Source organism: Tinamus guttatus, unplaced genomic scaffold, assembly GCF_059628265.1.
Source record: "Tinamus guttatus ecotype Peru unplaced genomic scaffold, ASM5962826v1 Tinamus_guttatus_pri_ptg000060l, whole genome shotgun sequence".
Lineage (NCBI taxonomy): Eukaryota > Metazoa > Chordata > Aves > Tinamiformes > Tinamidae > Tinamus > Tinamus guttatus.
In genome coordinates, this window is record NW_028288594.1 from 5,894,668 (window position 1) to 5,919,411 (window position 24,744).

At 51.1% G+C, this 24,744-nt stretch overlaps 1 protein-coding gene across 1 annotated transcript in view; it reads right to left on the reverse strand.

The window, feature by feature from the left end:
* Positions 1–6,359: 6,359 nt before the first annotated feature.
* The window catches only part of IGFBP2 (insulin like growth factor binding protein 2), a 61,093-nt gene continuing 42,708 nt past the window's right edge, over positions 6,360–24,744 (reverse strand). Inside the window, exons 2-4 of the mRNA XM_088519589.1 lie at positions 10,931–11,154; positions 9,267–9,407; positions 6,360–6,757 (exon numbers count right to left, since the gene is read on the reverse strand). Of these exons, the coding sequence (XP_088375715.1) occupies positions 6,590–6,757; positions 9,267–9,407; positions 10,931–11,154 (533 nt within the window). The 3' untranslated portion in view covers positions 6,360–6,589. The remainder of the gene's footprint in view (positions 6,758–9,266; positions 9,408–10,930; positions 11,155–24,744) is intronic.

The window sequence follows — 24,744 nt, forward strand, 5'->3', positions numbered from 1 at the left end:
TACCCACCGTTATAACACAGTTGTTAACACACCAGATTCCGAGTTTCCTGCCTGGTTTTTATCTTTAAGCAATACTCACTACACATTTTACGGTAGCTTTTTATAGCTTTACATACATACGGTAGCTCTGTTGTTTCGTTTCGTTTTGTTTTTGTTGTTTTTTTTTTCCAGTAAACAAGAAATACTCATAATCTTACTGGTGGGAAAAAAAAAGCAGTTTGTGAAAAACTGACAATGGAAGAAGAGCTTAATGCTCTGTTTAGCATTTTGTACTTAAAAAAAAAAATCTCACATTTTATTAAAAAGTGAAGATTGCTGTATACTATTTATTCAACTTATAATTTATGTTACTCTTTGATCTTTGTCTTTTCTCATGACAAAGCATTTATTTAATAAAGTTATGCATTCAGTTAGCTTGTGCTTTACCCTCGTGGAGTATCTGCGTGCTGGGAGGCAGCAGTGAGCGGCATCAGCTAATGGACCTGTCCCAGCCAGCCAGGGAGCCCTCGCGGCTCCCAGCCATGAGAACATGGGTGCCCAACCAAAGGCACCATTAGGGGAGTGATGGAGGGACGTGCAGGCGAGCTGCGACATGGTGGCAGTGGTTCAGCAGAGCTTGCTACACTGGCACGGTCTGCTAAGGTCCCAGCCGTGCAGTGATGAAGGTGCAAGCTGGAGCATGCGGCCTGCTAAGAGCAGGGAGCAGCCCCGTCTTCATTAGCCCTTTCTTCTCCAGAACGTGGTGCTTGGCTCAGCCTGGGCTTGCGTCATCCTGATCCTTGGAGGCAGGGGACATGCAGGGAGCCCGGCACCCTTGCTGCAGGGAGCCTGTCATCGAGGCCCGGCCTCCCCACAGAGATGCCCCTGTGCCCTGTTGTGGTAGGACCTGGCAGCTCCTGCTTTTGACCAGCTTATGGTGGAACAAGGGGGAGGACGAGTAGCTACTGGAGAGGCTGAGCCCCCAGCTGCAACCACAAATTGAGCCCATGATTCGGGCTCAGACTTGATGTCAGCCTCAAAAATCTCGGGGCGGCAGGAAGGCTTGCCCGAATGCCTGGCTGTGCCAGAGCAGCCCGGCCTTGCGCCTGCCGGGAGCCCGGCCCAGCAGGGGCCATTGTGGGCAAAGGGCTCGTCTTGGCCGTCAGGGACCTTCCAACCAACACCGGAGCCAACCTCCCTCCTACCACAGAGCCACCACACGCCAGCCTCCCCCAAACCACTCTCCACCACAGCCTCACCCCGCTGTCCCCTCGCTTCCCTTGTACCATCTCATCCCTCACCCACACCCTGCCCATCGCCATGCGCCCAGAGGTTAGGAGGGAGCAAAACCGGCCCCTTTGGCCCCCACCGGGATCTGTGGGTGCCTTCCCATCCCATGTGCACTGCCCTGCGACAGCTCGGCCCCTCCGCCCCTCCAGCTCAGGAGAGCCAGGTGAGAGGTCCGCACCCTGCCAGCGCTGCCGCCTCCCAACACGTAGCCCCTCGGGCCCGGGAGCCAAGCGGCGCCGCGGCTGGCACCATGAGGCGTGTGGGGCCGAGCTGCCGCCGGGCAAGAAGTCCCGGCACCTGCAGCTTTCAGACGTACAGGCGGCCAGCACAGGCTTATGGACCCCCAAATGGCCTTCCCCCTGCTGTTGGGTCTGTAAATTATACTCCTAGCCACAGGCTATAGCTATATACATGCATATAAATAGATACAGCTATACATAGATATGGATAGAGTTTTATATTATAGAGGGTATTTTATACCAGTGTATAATTTTTATGATATACTGAAACTGTATAGTTGTGCACGTACATCAAAGCTGCCGTGGTTTCTGCTGGTGACTGGTGTCTGATGGCCCCATGACACACCTGGCTGCCTAAAGCCAGGAGCCACACTGTGACACCTGCACACACAGACACCAAGGCCGTGACACAGCCCTCGCGAAACGCAACCAGGAGCTCTTAGCCCCGAGTGTGAAGGCTCCTCCAGGCAGCTCTGCTCTGCATGTGAGGGCAACGCCAGGCTCTGGGCTTGGCCACCTCTGCACCCCTGCTCCCAGCAGGACACCCTTGCTGTGATGCTGCAATCAGCCTCTTCCAGAGACAGTCATAGGATGTGAAGTGTCAATTTTACTCCTCTGCCCACCTCCCTCTCCCATCCTCACCCTACACTCCTAGTATCTCTGTCCCACCTTCCAGCCAGGTGCTCTTGCTTCCTCCTTCCCCAATATATCTTCCTGCTGTCTTTTGGCCTCATCCACACTTCCAGACTCACTCCCTGCCTTACTACCTGTGTCTGTCCTATTTCCAGCCCTCATGCAGCAACCATGTCGGGTACATTAGTGTCTGCTCCATGACATGTCCGGAGAAGCAGCCGGCTCCTTTTGCCTTCTTTGTGAAAGCCAAAGGAAAACACCAGCCACCTAGATGTTGCAGAGCACAGAGACACGCAGGCACTGAACACCCAGAGGGTTTAGCTGATAGCATCACTGGACACCACTGGCATCAGCACAGGATCTGGCTGCCAAAATACCACCGGAGCCTAGGCATCATGCTCCTTGTATTACGCACATCAGGGCCAACGCTGGGCCTCAGCCTCTGCTGGCTGTCGTCCTTCTTTACCCCCCTTGCTCTCGGCATTGAGAGGCTGCTTCCTCCCAGGGTTTCCCCACGCAGGAACATGTTGCAGGCTCCATAGCAAGGAGCACATGCAGCTTCACCAGCCCAAGGGCTCCAACGCGGTGGCGTCTGCACAGCACCAGCAAGAGCAGGGCTCACTCCCATGGTGCCTGGCCACAGCCTGCTGCCCGGCCAAAGACAGGCTGTGCAAGGAGGCTCGGAGGCCCTGGACACCCCAGACGCCTCTCAGGATTGCTCTCCTGCAAACCCGTGCTGCTGCTGCCAAGCCAGATGCTGCGGCTTCTCAGGCTCACCCCTAGGACACCATCGCAGCCCTGGTGCTGGCAGTGACATCAGTGAACAAATGCAGGGTTCAGGCCTATCCACAGCACGTTCCTCACAAGGGTGCTGCTTAACCCCAAGCCACATGCAGCCTCTCCCTCAGTGCTGCAATTTTAATTGAGTGCAGCACGCTTTTTGCTTTTTCTTTCCCTCCTGCTGTGCCCTGAGCCCCAAGCTGTGCTGTCAGGCTCCCTTTGGTACTGCCCCTTACCCTGGGAGAAGGTGTGAGACCTTCAAGGACCTGTTTTCAAGGCCCAGTGAGCCGAGCGGCTCCGCCACAGGCCTCTCTGTCCAGCCCTGCAGGCCAGGCCTCGCTCCAGCTCACGCAGCCGCTCTGAGGCAGCCACACTGGATGAAGACATGGCCCAGAAACACTGAAGCGGGATTTTCAGCCAGCTCAAACTTCGCTTGCTCTCCGTGAGCACCAGGGAGGGCCAGCTGGGTCTCTCCCTGCAGCACACTGTTCAGCCAAGGCTCTTTGCACAGGGTGCACTGGAGAGCAAAAGTGCAGCAAGACTCCTGGAAGAGCCTAGATGGAATCAAGGAGAACAGGCCCATCTGCTGGCTACTTGGGAGTATGAGCAGACACAACCCTGAGTCAGACAGCACTCAAAATACTGAGCCGTGGAAGCTGGTAGAGGCCGAGTTCTCTTGTCCTCTGCATAAGCATCTGCAGACCTCTTTTCTAGCCTAGCAAAGCTGCTCTCCTGTTCCCCTAAAAAAATGAGGGGCAGCAAACTGCTCAGCAGGGCCTCTCAGTAGCTTCTGCAGCTCCCACCTCCAGGAGCACTGCACTGCACAGGGTGTTCCCATTGCCTTTTCCCATTGCCCTCTTCCCCATCAAGCAAAGCCCAAAGGAACCAGCCTCTTCCATGAAATCTGTTTGCTGTCAGGCGGGGAGATGGTCTCGGCACATGTGCCATTCAGACACTGAGCCAGGGGTATTCGAAGACACCAGCTGCATTTTTACCAAATCACAATATACCATGCGTGGAAATATAGTGGACTAGTGGGGTAAGCGATGACGTTTTCTTCCCTGTTCATACAACTGGGACCAATAATGACAAAAGGACTAACTCCCATTGCTGCTTCTGGGGCCCAGTAGTTACAACACCCCTAGGACAAAAGCAGATCGGGCCAAACGTGTGGGATGCATCAGGCAAGAAAACATGTTCTATTAATAGAGGGGAGTGAGAAGGGGGGAAGATGACAGTTTTCTGGCATCCCATTTAATTTATTCCAACTTTATGCAGCTCAGCTTTTCCAAAAGAGAAAAGAAAAACACAAAAGAAAACTTCCTGATTCCTAAACCAAACAAAAAGTACAAACTGCAGATGAGAGCCAGCATGTGCAAGGTTTACATGAAAAATAAAAGCAGAACAACCTTGGATGTTAACAGAAAACAGGTAGCATCATACTTTACAGCCACTTGGGCTGACATGCATGTGCATTTTCCTTCTCTTTCACGCTTTCCCTCTCATATACACACACCTGAACACCTCATGCTTCCCTACCCCATCCCTTTTTCCTCCAATGTCACTTCCAGACTCGGGCACAGAGGTGAGAAAGGCCTTCATCTGCAGCACTTGTATTTGAAATGTGGAGCCAAGAGGAGGAATGGGAAAATAAAAATAAAATAAAATAAAAATAAAATAAAAATAAAATAAAATAAAATAGCACTCCCCTCCCTCCAGAACCTTTTGGGCTTTTTTTTTTTTCATTTTTCCCTTGTCCAATCCAAGGTGCCAGATGAGGTGCATGGCTCAGGGGTCCCGCTACGTCTCTCCTCCGCACGGTCCGGTGCGACGTCGCGTGCAGCTGCCGGTGGCCGCTCCCGGCAGGGCTGGGCTCGAGGGCGGCGCGCGCTCCCCGTTCACCAGCATCGGTGCCCGCGCACCCGTGTCCCGCAAAGCAGCTCATGCAGCAGCACGTCGGGAGCAGCTGCGTCCTGCCCACCCCGGTGCTCCCGCGGGCGAGCACCGGCCTGCAGACGGCTCCGCATCTCTTCCCTCGCACTATGCAGGTCCCAGCGCCCTCCCTGCTGCCTCCTGGCTTGGCCCTGCTCCAGGTGCAGCCGGGCAGCGGTTTCCCAAAGCATCCCTGCCAGCTGGGGGTTGCAGCCCCACGCGCAGCCCCGTGAGCATTGCACAGGTAGGAACCCGCTGGCTCCCTCTGCACGGGAATTCACCCTGAGCGCCTGGAGCAGCCAAGCTTGGAGGCTGTGGTCACTACTTGTTTGACAAAAAGTGGAAGATGCTTCATTTTTGCCCTTGGTTTCATCTAGGGAAAAATCCATCTGAGGGTCTTACTGCAAGGACTTTTGCAATTGCTGTGTAAATGCTATTCATCTTAAAAAAGAAAAAAAAGGAAGAAAATAATAAAATCTCCTTTCTTAGGTGATGGGGAAGTTATTTATTCTCAGCATTGGTGTGTTCTGTACAGAAAGAAATCAACAGGTGAAATAATGGCAGAGACACATCTGTCCTTGGAGCAGCACGTCCAGTGCAAAACCTCTTGGTGCGCCTGGAATTGCTCAGATTAAACCTGTACAAACGTGTGTGTGGGCAGAGGGGGTGCGTGTGTGTCCAGGCCTTTACAAAGCACAATGTATACTGTACTTACAAAAAAAAAAAAAAAAGTGTGTGCTGAATAGCAGATGCTCACTCTAGTCCCAGGCGAGAATGGAGGGACATGGGCAACTGCTTGGGAGTGCAGGTTTTAGATGGGTTTTATCCTATTTAGAAACAAAGGAAGAATGAGAGAGAGAGACACTCCCTTGCTTGTTATCCTAAATCTACACAAGCATCTTGCACCCGGCCCTGCAAGCTCACCGCAGCTCCCTCAGCAAAAGCTGATCCTAAGAAATACTGGGCACTAGCCCTCCAAGCCCTCTCGAAACCCAGCCTCTATCCACACCGTTGCCCCCGGCCCATCCGCGCGGTTCCATCCTCATGGCTCCAGCAGGGCAAAGATTTGTGGCCTTCCAGGGAGGAAGGGACCCGCTCATCCCGTCCCTGCCCTTGCTGCCTCTGAGGACGTGGATGCCATCGCGCTGGCTGGGAAACCCAGGGGGCTTTTTCCTCCTTCCCTCCCTCCCACAGCACACCCTGCACCACGATGCAGGCCCCCGGGAGCCAGGCCAATGCAGCAGGGCCAGCGGGGTGCGAGGGGCAGGCCGCACAGTATTTACAGTCTTTGGTCTTGGGGAAGGCGGGGAGGGAGGGGGAAAGGGTGTGCTTTTGTTTTCTTTCCTCTCTCCCACCCATCAGGGGCAGTTTTACCCCTTGGGAGGCCTCAGGGTAGAGGCAGCCCCGTCCTCACCAGCCGCGGTGGCAGGGGAAGGACCTGGGATGTGCTGCAACCTGGCGGGGAGGGCAGGGCAAGGGGTAAGGGAAAAAAAAATAAAATAAAAAAAGACCGGTACTCTGGTTTACAGTGGGTGAAAGACTATAGGAAAGCAGTCCCTTCTCCCGGCAATCCCCCCGCTGCCCTTCCCCTCCCGTCTCCCCATCCCTCCCCGGAGGGCAGCACGCGGGAGCCAACCCCAGTCTCGTGCAGAGCCAGAAGAGCCACGCTGAAACCCATGTAAAATCCGGCGCGGGGGCCGCGGCGAGCTGCCTCCCACCAGCAGGATCGCGCCCGGCTACTGGCTCCGCAGGGCGTGTGCTCCCCGGTCCTCCTGCTCGTGGGCTGTGTAGAAGAGGTGGCACTCGGGGTCCCCGCGGATGGTGGGGGCGCCTTGGATCACCTTCCCGTGGATGGGGTCCACGCACCAGCACTCGCCGCGCTGCCCGTTCACCGACATCTTGCACTGCACCGAGAGACAGGGCACAAGTGAGACGGTGGCCCCAGACAACCCCCCAAAGCCTGGCCGGGTTCAAGAGGAGTTTCTTGACCTAAGGGGCTGTGGTTGCCCTCTCCCCCGCAGAGCTGCAGGCACTTTGCTCCCTGTGCTCACACCTCCGTCCCTGGAGCTACAGCCCCGAGCAGGGCGCAGCGGGGCAGCGCCCTCGGCAGAGGTTACTCCAGCGCACGGGGCTCTGCGTGCGCTCGCTGAAGCTGAATTCAAGCCGTTTCCTGCAGCTGGAGCCAGGTCAAAAGGCAGGCATGTTCAGGGGGATAAAACGCAGGAAAAGAGGGGAAGGAAAAATCCTCCCCAGCATGGGCTGGGGGCGGGCTGTGGAAGACAAAACTGTGTCCAGACCCCAATCTGTGGTCAGGCAAACACGCAGATAAACGTGATCTAAAAAGGCCCACTGGCCCGTGCGGCTCCGTGTTGCAGCTCTCTGGAGGCAGGCGGGATAAGCAGAGCTGCATTGCGTTGTGCTCGCCCTGTTTGGCCTTGGCCCCCTTGGCTGGGACAGGGCAGGGAGGTGGGAGAAATCATTTTTGATCCCCTCTGCCTCTCTGCAGCTATGGCCAGTGTGCAGTCGTGCCTGGAAGGGGAACTTGAGCACTGTGCAGGGTGAGGCAGCCATAAGTGTCCAGATGGGACAGGGGAGGACGGAAGTTTATCTCAGAACAGCATGTGCTTTTACATATATATATATATATATAATATATATAATTTCTGTATGTGTGTGTTTTTTTATTGCTCCTGACCAAGGGGTGAGAGTATCTCTCAAAAAAGAAAAGGCTCAGCCTTGAAAACTACAGGAATGCTTGAATCCCCTCCACAGGGTAATGTGACCAGAGGGGGTCCTTGTGCCCAGGTACCATCCACGCATGGCTACAGGGCAACACTGGGCGAGCTGGTGCTTGGCTTCCTGTGAGCTTCCTCCTGGAAACAGGCTCTTTTGTGGCACCTGGTGCTTCCTGCAACCCTGTGACTACTCCTCACGTGCTAAGGGTAGCGTTTGGTTCTGGCACAGGTTCCCTTGGATGTGCTGCCACAGAAAAAAGGATGTTGTGTGCTTCCCCTGACTCCCAGGTTTCCACAGGCTGGGAAGAGAAATTACTACAGCATTTTTGGTTGTTGTGTTTAGGAAGGAGAACTGAGAGAAAAGCAACAGATGGAGGAGCTTTCCATGGCAAGGAGAGAGAAGTCAGTTTTGTCTAGCTGCAAAATTTCATTGGGCAAAATACCCTAGGAAAGATGTGCCCAAGCACCGGGGTGAACTGGAGAAGTCAGGAGGCAGGAAGGGCATAGGAGCAATCCGCTCTCCTGGGCTACTCAATTTAGAGCTACAGCCCCATGCCAGGAAAACCTGAGCACGCTCCAATTTTAAACCACAGCAGGAGATTCACCTCTTCCCTCTCTAATGCCATGTCTCTCCCAAGGCCTGTCCCATGGCCCCAGCTCCCCCTGGCCCTCCTCTGCACACCTCCTGGCTAACCAAATAGCTTGCATCTGGCCTGCAACAGCCAGGGTGGCAGCGAGGTTCACAGGAGCACAGTGGCAACGCAGAGTTCACCACGGTCTCCCACCAGCTCCTGAATGACGGGCCTGAAGCCAAGGAGTTCATCTGCAAAGCAGCAGACATTTAAAGCCAGGACAAGAGTTGACTGAAATGAGTGAACAATTATGCAGCAATACTCCTAACTCTCCTCATTATGAAACCATCATTATGCAATGATTCAATTTGCGCTGAAATCACCCAAATGAGTGTTACACTGCACCAGCACCAGGGTAGGTGGAGGACCAGCTTCTGCCAAGGTAATGATGGTGAGAAACGCAACCACCCCGTGCTCTAGGCCAGGCAGACAGGCAGCTCCCGAGCCTGGGTGAGACCCTAGGTGGGAAAAGCTGCACCCGGAGGGTGGGGGGGGACTCCCCAGTGACTGCAGTCAGAGTGACTTGCTGTTTAAAGCGCTTTGGTAAAAGGCCTTGACCTGGATGGGAGAATTTGGCCAAAGCAATTTTCTGAGAGACAGCACTGGCTGATACCCACCTTCTCTTCTCTGCATCTTCCCTCATCTCTCACACAGTTTAGTTCTCCCTTCAGCCTACCCATAATCTTGGCAGCCCGCCTCCACCAACAGCATTCATTTGTAGAGGAGAAATCAGCAGGGCTCACCACTTCCTAGGCAGCCGGGACTAACCCAGGCACTCGCCACCATCCCATGGGAGCCACTGCCCACGGCCAGGGCATCATTGCTTGTGTGTGGGTGGGCTGCCTGCACACATCCCTGCTTGCAAGCCCATGGCTCCAGATGCATTTCGCCATCACAGCCGTTGCCACCTGTGAGATTTGCTGTTTACCTCACGGCTCACCCTGAGTGCGCGACGTTACCCCAGCCCTGAACTGTGCATGAGGGAACATGTGCTGAGCCCAGGCTGCTGGCAGGGGTGCAGCTGGCCCCGGGGCTCCCCCACTTGCCTGTTTGAGATTGTACAAGCCATGCTTGTCACAGTTGGGGATGTGAAGGGAGTAGAGGTGTTCCAGGGGGCCTCGCTCGTCCGGCAGCCGCATAGTGGAGATGCGCTCCAGGACCTGATCCAACTCCTGCTGACAAGGAGTCTGAAAAGAGACAAAAAAGCAGAAAACAAAAACAAAACGTCAAGGCGATGGGAACACAGACAGTGTCAACACAATGGGAATGCCAGAAGAGATGGCCACAGGACACCCCACACACTCCCTCTTGGGGAGGCTAAGCCTGCTCCTCAGGACCCAGGTTTGCCACATGTCTTGCTGCTGGCACCAGTAATTAGGCTGGTGCTGGTGAGATGAGAATCCTACTGCCGTTCTGCCCCTGCACTCCAAGTCCCTACGTGCAGATGGACACACAGATGTATGCACAGAGATGTAAACACCAGTACTGAGCACACTTGCACTCTGCTTCCATGCACACTGCTAACACCACCACATGCACGTACACATGTGTTCAGCACCTTCATACCACGCGCTTACCTGCACATCGGTACCCACACAGATCCCATCTGTTACACACACATTTTTTTCACACCCACAAACACATCTCTCATGCATAGTATGTACAAAGCACAGCCTGGTGATGACGGGGCTGTGATAAGGGACAGTGCTTCACGGAGGGCATCATTGCTTCCAGCCAAGGCAGCCTGACTGAGTTCAATCTAACGCTACCCGCTATGAGCCTGCCCCTCTGTGCCTGCCCCTGGACTTTCTTCCAGAGGAGCAGGAGCACAGGGGCTCTCCAAACTGTGGTGCCTGAGCCATGACATGGAGTCAGGTGTTCCCACACCCTAACCAGCTAGTTAGCTTGGGCTGGACCCAAGCACTGCAGAAAGGGATCAAGGGTGACACAGCAAGTGCCTCTTGAGGGCCAGTAAACATCTGCTTTGCCTGTTTCCCTTGGAGGAGCTGAGGTCTCTCCTGTAAAGCTCCTCTCTGTTCCCCTGCTCTCCCCCTCCACCTCGGACTGTCCTCTCATTGATAAGGACTCGCATTATGGGCACTGTGGCATTTGACAGAGCTTTCCATCCGTGTGCCACCCAGTTGCCTTGACCGAGGTGCCCACTAGAGGGAAACCATGGCCACAGACTGGAGGGCACAGAGATGGGGCAGGCAGGGACACAAGGAGGACACTGGATCCTCTACCTGCTCATGCCAAATCACAGACCTTCCTAGACAGCTCTGTCTCTGACTGGGTCTGTGCTGCAGTGGGCAGAGATCTTTAATAGGTCCCCCTGGGTTGTCCCTGACACACAGGGAAAAGGAGTGTGAGAAAGCCAGGCCTTTGGCAGGGAACACGCTCACTCCTGCTGCAGAGGTAGGTGTTGAGCCAGCAGGACCCCCATCCTCCTGCTCTTTTGTTGAAGTGGAGCTGCAATGAAAATAATGCCTCCTCACTAGGAGATTAAAGTGCATCAGATGGTGCGCTCAGCTCCAGTTTTGGGCCAAAACAAACGTTTTCTTTTCTTTTCTTTTCTTTCTTTTTTTCTAAGACAATTTGTTGCAAATGTCACTAAAGGCTTTCGCATTCAGCATTTCCCAGGCGAGCCCCAGCTGCCTGCATTAACTCCCTCCACCCCCATCTCCCTCTCGCACACGCTCTGCCCGCTGACCCGGCCCGTTGACATCCGCGACTTCTTCGAATCTTCATGGTTGTGGTGAGGCTTGCTGACTTTGCCCATTTGCCGCTGCTGCTCGTTCACTTTCTCCCTCATAACTGCCAGCTCCTTCATGCCTGTTTTCATGGGTTTCCTCCCTCCCGCTCCGCTCAGGATCGCCGTGGTGCCGTCCACGTGGTTCTCAGCCAGGATCGCTTCTGAACGGTCATCGCCGCCATCTGCAAGAGAGAAGGGAGAGAAGGAAAGGGTCAAAGCCAGCCAAGTGCTCTCTCACGTGTTTATCCTGTCTTGGATCACTTTCAGGCATGGCTGGTTACCAAGCCGTAAAATCTTTGCATGCAAAAATTTTAAATTGCATTAGTCCTTTCATCTGGAAGGTGAGAATAGATCCTTTCATTCTGGAGTTATTACCACAGTAAAAGACAGTTTAGAGAGCAGGGGAAATCACTGCTGGAGAAGTTCTTTCTGGTTTTTCTTTGACCTTCTAAATTACTTCCCAAAGAATGCAATTTTCCCATCAGAAGTCCAGTTGGATTAGTGATGCCAAGTGTATTTCAGCTCCAAAACTTAAAACCACAGTGATTAGTACCAATACCTTGAATCCATCTATCATCCCCCAGAGTATCTCCAGGAATACTTACTCAGTATTAATGTGCTAAAATAAATTCTCAGGACCGCTTTCAGAAATACCAGCCCCTGTTTTATGACTGCCCTAATTTCCCTCAAAGATCCTGCCATTTCAGTGATCCTCCTTGCCATATCTTCTTTCACATCGTTTGTCATATGGTGCATTACTCATTTAGCTTCTACTGCACAACCTACCTGCTTTTGCATTTGGCTGCCTTTTTTGACTGCAAGACAGTTCTACGTGTCCTGGGGTCAATCTGCCACTGCTGCAAGCCACAAGACTCCCAGGTAATTCAACTGTTTCAAAATCAGCTAGCAAAACAATAACGATAAACACTGAGCCTTTTCAACATCCTCCACCTTCTGCTAGTGCATTTTCCCAGTTCACTGGGTGCTGTTTCTGTAAGAAATCCTTGCCAAATTAGGACATGGTAGTCACTGCTGCAAACACAAGTTCTTTTGGACTTCGTGGTGACAGCAAGCAGAGACCTCAAAACCTTGAGGCTTGTGCCAGACCCAGCAGATGACCAGGCTGAGCCTCCTCAGTGCCTGGCAGTACAGAGCTCCTGCACCAATCTGGCTAGGTTGCAGAGAAAGCTGCATGACCACATCAAACATTCACTTTGAAGCTGACAGGGAGGCTGGCCCTGCTTGGAGCAGGGGCTTGGAGAAAGACCTCCAGAGATCCTTAGCAACCCAAACTGTGCTTCTGCAATTGCATGCACACATCATTCCTCACTGCCATAACCCAGGCCCACACCTCTGCCTACAGGACTTCTTCAGCAGTGTGACAGGCATCACATAAATGACAAACCAGGTCACTCTGGTGCCACAGTGGTGACAAATGAATTCTTTTTCAACATACAAACAAGAAACTGTGTCATTCCAGCTACCCAAAAACAGCAACACAACCAAGATTTGCTGTCAACTTTGATTTCAGCTGTGTAGCACTCCAGACCTTAGCCACTTGTATGAAGAAACAATATCAGATTGTGTATGATGGGGTGCAAGCAAGGCTTTAGCTCACATAACACGGCTTTATTTCTTCTTGGAAGACTAGGCATGCAGAATACTTAAGAGTTGCAATGTTTTAACATTTCCTTTCTGTTAGAAGCTGCACTGTGATATTCTGTCAGGACATAATTGCACTGTCATGACATCGAACGAAATCCTGTATAGCAAGCATTTTATTTCTGCCACAGCTTTCCAAGCTCTTTTCAGGTGTTACAACCCACGACTCGCTCACGAGGAAAACACAAAGAGAACCTTGTCTAAAATCACTCAGTAAATGCATGGCTGCCTGCAAACAGATGACAGATTGGTCCAAGCAGGCTGGACCAAAGCACCACCCCAGCTCAGTGGCCTGTCCACAACTGCAACCAGGAGCAGGTGCTTCGGAGAATGTGTTGGGGGATCATTCCCATCCCTCCCACAGATCATCTGCAAAAGCACTTTCGTGGATGGAGACTCCATCTGACCAGCATTTCAAGGCCACCAATGGACTCATACTCCATAGATTCAACCAGTCTTCTTTTTCATTTCCTCATGGTTTTTGTCCCAAGATCTCTCAATATTGGAATCTTCCCACTTCCCAGCAATGCTAAATGAGTTTGGTTGGTGGATTCTTAGCTGCCTAGGTAGCAACTGAAAAGCAAATACAGGGCAAAACCAATGTGGCAAAGTCTAGGACTTTCCTCAAATACTGATTCCAGAGAAGAATTCGGATAGTCAGGCTTGCTAGCCAGATGGGCAAGCTCAAAGTCTGGGCCACTGCATGGCAACTGCTGTCTAGCCATCACCCTAAGGTAGGTCAAGGAATATTTTGAGCAGGAACCTTCTGTTTATTCATCAGTCTCTTTGTTAGTTAGAAACACATAGTGAGGTGTGAGAAGGCCTGAGACTGCCCTTCACACAGAATCAAAAAAAAATTCTGTGAAAAAGATGGTGAGGGTCTGCCCAACTCCAGCTCCTGGCAGGCCACTTCAGCGGGTTTTAGTCTCTTGATATCTTATCCTCCTTCTCCTGGTGGCCCCCCGCCTCAACACTGGGAGAAAACGAGCACTGCATGCCCGGCTCCTACGACACCAGGGCAGCACTTCAAATGCTCTACAACAACGTTACTTGGGCCAGTTTCTCACAGATGTCTCCTGCTTCATTCAGAAAATCAATGATACAAAGTGATGGAAAAGCAGCATACTGAAAGCAGGGCATTTCCTGATCAATTCTTGTTCCCTCCTGCCTCCAGCTAAAATATGGAGACATTTGCCCAAATAAGCATTGCTCTAGTAAATCAAGGCAAGCTGGTAAGCCTCTTGTCGGCTGATTCATTCACAAAACCTGCTTCTGATAATATTTTTGCTCATTTTTCTTGCTTTCCAATGCTAACAAAGATCAGCCCAAAGAAAACCACTGATGGGAGCTGAGCGTGCAAGCCCATGTGTATGAACACACCCAGGGATTGGTCTTGGCTCCTTGGGCACCATCACAAGAGAGAACCTGGAAGAGAGGCCAGAAAGAGCTTGCTGCTGTCGACTGTGAGCTCTCCGCCCTGGCGCAGGGCTAGCCATGGCAATTTGAGCCCTTGCCTTCCTGCTAAGCCCGACTGCTCCACCTGGGGCTGTCTGCAGAGCTCCAGGAGAGGGTTTCCTCTTCCAAACCCTTACTCCTTAGGAGAAAGCACCCAAAACTTGGTATAGTCGCACCTACTGCCTGGGGAGGAGCCAGGGGCTGCCAGTTGATCTCTTCTTCATCACTTTCATTCCAGCCAGCAAATGGGATGCTCCATCAAGCAGGGAAGGGGAACAGGACAGAGGAGGTCATCCTGAAGCAGACAGGCCATCATTCCTGTACACCCAAGCTGCATGCAAGGGAGGAGGTTGAGCATCAGGCTTGACAGAAGCCATTTCAAAGAGCAAGCAGGGGCCAGGCAGCAGTGGCAAGAGCAGAGAGAGCAAGCCTCCAAGTGGGGAGATACACGGAGAGCCAGATAATGCCTTTTATGGCCAAAAACCTCTTTAACGCTGCCCAAGACAAGCGAGCTGCGCTTGCTTGCTTATGACTATCCACAAACCAATTATGCCACTCACTAACCCCACCGGCGTGGGATGGGCAGGTATGCGATTACCTTAGATATGCAACTCTAATCCATTTGTCATCCTGGCAAACACCCTTTTGCTGACCAATTTCAATTCATGCTAAATATATCTGTGAATGGAGTGGTGCCAAACTCCAAAACAATTATGTTTTATAGTTCTTCCATTTTCCTATGGCATGTGGAAAACATCTCCGGTGCTATTCTGGATCAAAAGGTAGAATGCTTTGTGCAGGGTGGGACAGTCATGGCAGAAATCAAAGCAGATAGCTGAATCTCTCCTAACACTGATGTGAAGGCCATGAAACACCTCTCTCGATGCCAAGAAAATGATTTCTTTATGGCCTTTTTCAAGGAAAATTCCCATTGGCTTCAGTGGGGCTAGGACTTGGCTGAGGTGAAAGCGTATTCAAATGGCCATCAGCTAATGTCTGTAGTGAGCTGCTCAGTCTCGCCAACATCTTCAAAAGCGGCTACCAGTTTCCAGCATTGAAATTTTGGAGAATCTGATTTGAGACCTCTAGGCACCTCTGACAAGATGGCTGAGAAACAGACAGCTTTAAAAACGCCCTGCCACTTCCACAGCAGCAACAATAAAAAAGTGCCATGCAACAAAAGGCAGCTGCCTGAAGTTAAAAATACATCTTTTTCCCTTTGGAGAGTCCCAAGAGTCTCTGGGCTGCAGGATGGGCTCTGGCCCATAGCATGCACTTAGCACAAGGGGGTAGGCTCTATCATGGGGGCACATGCACCGTGCCAGCCACTGAGGCCACGCTCCCCAGTGGCACTTGTTCCCTGCACTTGTTTGCCTTTGACAGCAGTCTGGCTGGTGTCAGATTCATTTGCTTATCTGCCTGGGGTGTTTACATAGTGTCTAAGTGCTGATTAAGGTCCAGGACCTGCAGAAAGTTGCACCTAGGTGGCCTGTGCCACGCTGTCCAGAGTGTCCTCCTGCTCTGGTCCTGGCCCCGCGGCAGGGCAGGCTGGTGGGGCGGCCGTGGCCACCTCATCGTTCACTCCTGCAGCCACCGCAGCCAGCTGGAGACATCAAAGCCTTTTACAGCTCATTAATTGCCCTGGAGAGAGGTGTTCTTCCTGAGCTGCAGATGGCAAAGACGAAAGGCGGAGAAAAAAAAAAAGATGAGAACACTGCCCAAAGTCACACAGCAAATTGATGCATGAACCTGGGAGTCAGGAACCTCCGCACCTACCCCAGTCCCTGGCAAGAACAGCACATAGAGAAATGGGTACGGCTGGGGCTGCAGGCAATGTGATACCCAAAGACACTTTTTCCACCTCAAGCAGAACTTTGTGCCTTGTTTGGCCCCTTTTCCAACGCTATCTGTCCTTCCAGCCTGCTGTGGCAGTAATTTTCCCCAATTTCAGGATGATGCAAGTGCCCGTTCTGTGCTCTGCTTGCCACTTTCCTGTTGCAAGGAGCAGGACTCTCCCTCCTGCTGCTCTCCCCAGCACTAATCCTTTGCAGCCTGCGAGCAGCCAGGGCCTTTAAATCTGACACAAGCGCCAGCAACAGCCCCAAACTCACAGGTGGGGAGAGCGCAGACACAGGCTGCTGGCCCTCGTGACCTCCATCTGGTCAGCCTGAAAAGTATTTCTAGGAGTGCCCTGGGCAAAGGTTCCTCCGCAATAGTCTGGTGTGGGTGTTGTTGACCTGGAGCTTGGATACCTCCGAAAGCGTTTGCCAGCAGGGATTGTTTTAGCGTTCCAATTTCCTCGCAGCGGGAGCTGCCAAGTACAAAGTCCCCCCCAGGCCCTCTGGCCCATCCTACCCCAAAAAGGGCCGAAGGTTTTGCCGACGGCCGCTGCCAAACTGCAGAGCGCCGGGCTGGTGCACGGCGTCTTTCAATGCTGGGGCGGCTGCGGAGGGGAAACGCGGGGGCACCGAGACGCGGTGCGACCCAGCGCATGATCCAGCTGGGCTGCGATGTGTCTCTCCAGAGGTAGAATAAACCAAAGCAGCTGCTCAAGTTTCATTTTCCCTTTTTTTTTTTTTTTTTTTCTTCTCTTCTTCTTTTGGTGCAAAGCAAAGAAAGAAAAAGAAAAAAGCAACTGGGAAACGCCACAGTGAACAGAAAAGGGAGTGCAAGTGATGGACTATGTAGAAGACTGGGGCACAGGAAGGCAACATGCAGGAACAGAGAAAAAAAGTTTATCCCAGAGCAACATCCCTCTCAGGGCACCTACAGATACTCAGAGAAGAAATAACCCAATTAAACCTCAGTCCAGCCCCAGCTTTCCTCCCTGCCTCTGGCAATCAAGAGCTTCTTGAGCCAAAGGCTGCATCTAGGCTGTGTTTAATAGTCACCTACAGGCCTACTAGCCTGATCTCTTCTGGGCCTTGCTTGTACTTGTGGCTTCTGCAACAGGCCATGGCAAGAAGTTCCCCATTAAAAGCCTGAGGAGGGCAGCCACACACAAGATAGCTCTGGGAGCCGGCGAGCTCGAGCACTTGGAAGCATCCCTCCATCTACAAAGCAGTGCCCCAGGGCAGGTCACACTGCCTTCTTTCTGCCCAAGAGCCTTAGGTTATATCTCCAAGTCAACGTACCCAGCTGTAGGGATGTGATGCACACCACAGACTCCATGAGCAGAAAATTCCTACTTTGGTCTCCAAGTGTTTGCTTTACCTCCATGATAAGCTGCCCAAAGTGCTCTAGTCTCTCTTGGACCAACCAGTCTTTCTACAAACACCCTCTATTTTTGCTGTATGAGATTTTCAGGCCATCCTACCAGTGAGGAGGGCAGGACTAGGCTGGGAACTGCATGTTCTCTTAGCAAGCTCCCTACCTTGTCCTGAGTCGCCGGCACTGAGGGGTGATCCAAGGGACACCCAGTGCCTTCCTCTGGCTTGGGTGTTTCTCAGGAAATGATTTATTAAGGGGATGATCCAAGTCAACAGTTGGGGCAGAGCCTAGAGCTGGGTAGCTCTCCGTAGCCTGCTTCACTTTCTTTTCTCTGCCTGGGCTGCATGGTTCCTCTGCCCATTCCTCAGCCCTGGAAGAGAGCAGCTTTCTCCCCTCCAGCTACCTAGACCCAGAACTGAAGAGAAACCTCATAGCTGATTCTGAAAAAAATACAGTGTCCTGTTGCCGTATCTGTGTCCTCAGAGCACCAAACCCTGCCTAGGACAAGCACACAAATGACACTGAAGTAGATGCAGTATCAGTCAAGGGAAAAAACAGAGACTAAAATGCCCCCTTTTCTGGGCTTTGCATCAAAGTGCTGTTATTTGTTTTTAAACGATGTTTATAGACTGGTTTCCCAAGGATACAGCACTTGTGCAATCACACTGCCCACCTATATGAGTTTCTGCATGTGCATGTGTTTGCATGGCTGCCTATTAGTCCTCTACTTCTCCTCCCCCTCTACCTCCCAATATATCTACAAACACGTCAGCAAACGCCAACAAAACTTCAAATAAGAGGAGAATTTTCAAAAATAGTAAGTTTCCACCATTTCATGGAAATGCGTGGCCAAGGCTGAGGAGAGATAAAATAGCAGGGTTTGTTTTGTTAGCGTTCTGTCCAAGCGATGCGGCCGACGGGCCTTGCAGCACATCACCAGCGCACGCTGTGTGGGCCCTGCAGATCACAAACCACCGCTGGGGAAGGTCGGCTCCAGCCTGCAGCCAACAAGCCCGCGAGCGTTGCTCGCAACATCCCCTTCCCTCCTGCGCCAGCTGTTTGCTTTGTGCCAAGAATGATAAGGCAAAACGCTGCCTGGGTCCCTTGAAAACACAAGGCAATGATTCTCAAGTGCCCTCACCACCCAGCTCCTACCTGCAATCACCCTTTCTGCTCCCTGCTCATCCAAGCCACGCTAGCTCATTTCACTCCCCTGGGGAAGTGCGGAGCTGCAATACTTACCCCAAATGAGCCTAGGGCAAACACGCTCCAGGCAGCTACACAGCAACGCTGTGAGCCAGCAGGTCCCAGCTCACAGCTGGTGGCAGTGGTTTTCTTCCCACCTCACTGCAAATGACCTTGGAAAAGCCTCACTGTCTCCACTTGCTTTCTGCACTGGCGGGGATAACTCACCTACTTATTTTCCCAACCATTTTCTTTTTGGTGCCCTTAAAAGTGGCTCGTAAACGCTGCATTTAGATGTTTTTGGAGGCTCCTGCTCAGCAATGCATTTGAGCACGTAAGTAACTTCAAGCCTATGTGGACACAGCTTGCTCAGGGAAAAGATGTTAACATGTTTCCAGGGCTGTGCCAAACAAGGCCCTTGGAGCTCCCTGCCACAATCAAAGCATTCCCCCTTGCTACTGAACCATATCTTAGCTCTTAACACACTTCTCTGATTAGCCCTCCACAAAGCTGCAATCTGTCTAGCCAAACCAAATGAATTATCTTGAAAACACTTCCAAGCTTGTATTAATTGAACTGCAGCTTCCCTTTTTGACCTTGACCCCATCTGTAAAATCCCCAGGGCAGTAGCTACTTTTCAGTCATCAGGGGCTTCTGCCCGAATGAAACAAGCCGTTAACTTTTCCAGGGCAAGTTCCAGGCCCTCATTTATTCTTCTGTTGCTCTCATGCATGTGCTGTTCAGTGCTCCAGCTACTCCAAAATCCTGTGCTGACTTCTAATACAAATTCCGCTCCTAAATCCTCAGCTCCTCCTAATTTCCAAAATGAATATGGACTGCAAAACCACCTCCTTTATTCGATACAGGCTTTACTATGGTATTAGAACTTCCTTAATATCCCCTTCTTGCATTAGAAAATACATGCTTGTCTGAACCCAAGCCTGTTGAGACTCTTCCATCCCACTGTTTTGATAATGTGAGCAAAGAAGAGCTCTATGTACTGTAGCCTTCATAAATAATAATTAACTTGGGACACTGTTAAGAGACCTCTTCCTGGCATCAGTATGTTGCATCTCTCTTTCCTATTGCAGATGCAGGGGTTGGCAGAGTCAAGGGAGCTGTGAATCCAGATGAGGATAACTTTCAGATATGGTACTCTGCAACCAATCAAGAAAGAAGAAGAGATGATGCTTTGGAGAACAGTAAATCTTGACAAGAGCTGATGACAGAGTAATAATCCATTAGATACAATCGTGAACAAGAAATTATTCTCAAAATTCAAACTAACTCTGTCTTCCTTATACCATTGTGGAGAAACTACAATATACAGGACCTCTTTAGACTCTCCTTTGTTTAGATGATTGCTTCAAGGTTGAGGCAGTGACAAGCAAACACCAACAGTTAGCCAGAAAAACACTGCTGAAATCAAATCAAAACTGCACCAAGATGGGCAATATGTCTCTTGGACTGCATGTCCAGAGTATCTTGTTCCAAGTAGAAGTGGCTAAATGAAATTTTATTATCTTTATCATATGAGAAATCAGAGAAGACAGTTTAGTAGTCATTTTTGTCCATAAAAGTTCTCCATCTGTAAAGCAATGCCCTCAGCCTGTTCTGGATCCTTGAGGAGCTTAGCTCCGTGAGGTCATTCCTGGCTATTTCTCCTGGAAACCCAACTGCCTTCTTTCATGCTCAATCATAACTCCCACCAAGATCAAATGCTGGTGAAGAAGCATCTCGGGACAAGAACACAACTGGAGGAACGTCTGATGCAGTGTTACTACAGGCCTCCTGGGAAGGAGGTTGTGGTCAGAGCTGCCAACAGCCTGACCTTCTTCACCACAGAAAGGTAACAAAACTTCAAAGTTGGGAGGAAAAAAAAAAAAGTGAAAAAAAAATAAACCCCCCGAAAGGTCAGAGCAGCACCCCACCCTGCCTGCAAGAGCCGCATCTGGTCTATCTCCAACGTTGCTCTATTCCCTTCTCAGCCACTCTGGCTTCTTCTGTTATTATGACTATTGCATGCAAATGGAATGGATTTCAGCCATTTGTATTACTAGTTTTTAAATAACATCTCACTTTTCCACAGTCGTTTTTCCAGACGTTGACTCAGTCCAGGGCTCCCCTCACCACCCACCCAAATCACATTACACATTTCCTCAAAGTCTGCCTTTGGAAGCAGCACTATTATTATGCTAATTCCTTTCTACCTTCTCCTCAGAAACCCTGCCAGACCCCAAATGCAATTACCACCAGTGTCACCTCAAGGCCTGGACCTACTGTCCCCATGCAGCCCCCTGGCTGGGCAGCAGCTCTAAAAGCTGACACTGCATCTGCTTTTTCCCCCTACAACCAATGGGCCCTAGAAACATAGCATTCTCTCTAAATAAAATCATGCAGCTAAATTGTAGGTGTGAAAAGTAACTGCCGTATTTCAGTAGTGAGCTCTGTTTTGCCCACCAGCATCTCCCAGTCATGTTGGGTTTTCACAGGCACCATCCTTCCCTACTTATGAAGTCTATTAAATGTGGGTTATGGCATCTCCCTAAGTCCCAAGTTCAGTTGTTCATAGACAGTGTCTTTTCCTCATTTTGTGGCCAAATTAAATAACTTGGCAATTGTTTCAGGTTATGTCAAAACACTTGTTTTCCACTCAGATGGAGCTCCTGAGGCATCACTGCACTCATTCTTGAAGTCAATTTGATGGATTTCTTTAACCCTTGTTCTCTCCTTCTCCCTGGTCAAGGGGGAGCTAAACTCTAACCTCACACGCACATTTACCATTTATTGAAACAACTGACAACCTCTGCCCGTGAGGTTCTTATTAATACAAAACTGCTGCTGAAACAAACATGAGTTTTGCCCAAATTAAGATTCAAACTGAACGTCTCCACGTGCACAATAATTTCATGAAGGGCTCACACTCAGAGCCTGTGAGAAGAAAGCAGCTCTGCAGCAATGGTTTATGGTACACTACAGCCATACACTTCCAGGTGATATCAGCTAGTTACTTCTCTGGTTCTTCAGTGATTCCCATTTGAGCTAAACTACAGCTCACCTGATTATTTCATACTACGCATCCTAATGGTAAGATTTAAAACACAAGGATAGACTTTCTGTCATCACATTAGCGGCAACAGCCACTCAGATTTGTGCTGTTGAGGAAATACCGCCCATGCTGTAAGAAAGCCCATCTCGCCAGGAGAAGAACTCAGAGCGTCTCTAAGTGTACAAGGGTTGCGCTGTTCCTTTCACCCCATAGCTGTTAAACCTCCCCATCCCGCAGCATGGACAGATCAATGTCATTTGGTCTTCAAAAGGGGAAATTTCCTCCCACCCAGGTGGGAGGGAACAAGCTCAAGGCAGCCTGCTGTGTCATTACTTTGTTCTCTTCCTTTGTAGAGAAAGGGGCTGGATCTCACTCTGTTTCCAAACAGCTCTGTATTCGGGGCCACCCATGAAGTTGCCCAAACTCCAACCTCAGGAGTATGCAGACTCCCACGGAGTAAAAGGCAGGAAGAGAGAGCCATAAAGCTGTGGTAGAGGAAGGAAGAGAAGAAAGGAGAAGATCAGCCAGCCGCATTCCCAGGGAGGAGGGAGTCATTGCAAACAGAATGCCACAAAACACAGTGCGATGGAGACAGATATGATCAACCAGCTGAACCATCAGAAAGGAAGCTCCAATATGCAGTGGGCAGCTTTCCACTCAAACAGCTCCAAAAAACTTTTACACATCTATCCAGTCAGTGTGCTTTCTCCCAGATGCCCTGGTGTGTTGCCGTGCACCTAATCCAGGCAAAACTCCCTTCCCTTGTTTTCATATTCAGCTTCATGTCAGTTTTCCTAACAGCTCTGGAGCTGATGCTGGACAGATCTAGGTATCATCTGAAAGAAAATGTAGGCTTGGAAGGTACCCAGGCCTGAGACAAACAGCCCTTTGGAAACAGAAACTGTTGTTATGTAGCAGTGGGGTAATCATCAAGTTAGACAGAACTATCCATGACTGTGTTGAGAAGCCAAAAAGTTCAAATACTGAGTTTCCACTAGAAAATGCCAAGGAGTTCCCTGGCTAGAATACTGGCTTGTGGCATAGTGGTGGTTGAGCCCCTCTCCAAGCCATGCCTGCACATCACCGGCCCCATGTCCCACGTGAGCCTAGTGAAAACCCAGCTGGCTGCTCAAAGCAGCTGCTACCCACACCTTGTGCTGGAGACATTGCACAGCCTTGGAGCGACAGAAACACTAGGAGCCTGAAGGATTGCACTCCTCTAGGATATAGGACACTCGAGTCCAAGTCTCAGCTCTTATCTATTAGTTATACCAGCTAAGACGACTACAGAGGCAGACACATGCTGATCAAGAGGACCACAGTGAGAGCAGCATGGTGCAAGTCCTCATGCTGGTGCAGGAAGCAGGTCTACCTCCAATGGTCCAATAGTTGTGGAAGAGAGAGGAAAAAACAAACAAACAAACAAAAAAGACCCACCACACATTTCCCAGCTCATTCCAGATCTTAACTGACATGTAGCCCTCAAATTGTAGCCTAAAGCCTCTCACAGCTTTTTGCTACATTATTTCTTCCGCAGATTTTGAAAATGTGACAGTCACATAACCCCCCAGGCATAAGGGATCAGGAAAGAACACAACAAGGAGGCCACAGCAACCCCCCACAAGAATGCAAGGTGGGAGGCTGTCATTAGCTCAATTGCCATCATTAATCCACCCTGGCTGCTCTCAGGCAGACCACCTCAACCAAAAAGCACAGTAACCACAGCCATCCCAAGGGCAAAAGGTCAGGAGGCAACCGCTTCCCAGAGGGATGTGGGAATTGTCAGCCCTAAGCACCCGCCCCAAGAGTTTTCATAAGCTCCTGAAATGCAAACACGGCACCATTCCCCATCACAAAACAGACACATGCTCCTGCCTCCACCACCCTTAGGTTCATAAAACTCCAGTTCATTAGAGCCACCGTTGCCACATCTGTTAGTGCTTTAAAGCATATACATTTGGCTTAATTGAATGCTTGATTTTACTGCTGTTTTATCTTTTTCTTTTCTGAACAATCCACAAGGAAAGGCTGGGCGGGGGGGCTTTCTCTCTCTTTTCCCTCCCTCAGACACCCCAACTGAAACAGGAACAAAAGTCCCTGTCACCATCATGCCCATGCTGACTCCTCCTCTAGGAAAGCCTCCCCTCTAGATGATGAGCCCCATCCCAGATATTCTGGTTGCATGTGCCCTGAAGCCAAAGGCTCAACACCTGCACTTCCCCCATCCTGCCCTCAACTCACGCAGTGTGTCCTCCTTACCTCTCTCTCTCTCAAAAAAAAATCCACTATTGGTGGAAGGTGTTGCAGCACACACTAGGGAGGGAAGAAATAAAAGAGGAAGATCTCACTGCCTCTGCAGTCTCTGAAAGCTTGCACCTGCCGAGTTACGACAAACAGGAAAAGCAGAATCCAAACACAGTGCCCAAGCCCATCTTTACCCATCCTGTTGAGGCTGTGCTGGTTCCAGCTCCAGCACCGACACTGCAGCACAGCCCTCCAGGTGTCCCAACAGACCAAAGCGCTGCCTCATGGAGCATCCAGCGCACGGGGAAGCAGGAAGCACAAAGACCCTTGGCGCCCGGCTCGCTTGTCACACTGCTCAGGCACGTTCCCCTGCCCGTCACCTCCCAAGGGTGCCTGCACTGCGAGCGGGCCGCGGCGCTCCCTGGGCGCCACACGCGAGGGCCTCCGTGAGGCCGCCGCGCCTGTCGCCCCACGGAAGCCGCCTTCCAAGCCATCCGCTGGGAGCGGGGGTAGGCGGCCTGTCTGCTCCCCTTCCGACGAGAGTAAGATATTCAAAGTGCTGCCAGCTTTCCCAGTGCCATGTTCCAGCCTGATTTCACGCTGCGGTGCCAAGTCCAGCTATCTTTTATTCCTGCTGCCTGGTATCTTTTCTCAGATGTCGAGGCACAAAAGCCACCCGCGAGGCAAGAAAAAGCAAGGCACATTAGCAGCAGCTAAACTCACTCCCTTGGTCCTTCCTGAGGCAACTTGCCCCAGTCCAACAGATTTCAGGGACAGCAGAAAGAACATCTGAATCACAGCTAAAGAGGGGTCAGATGTATTTAAGCCCAGCACTTCCTATCCCAAACTGTTGGTCTGTGTTGCTGGAAAGGAAAGCAGTCCTCTCTTTTCAGACTTGACAAGCTCTTTTGAGTTCTTCATCAGGAGAGCAGCAAACAAAACAAATTTCAAGCCTCTCCCAGCCTTC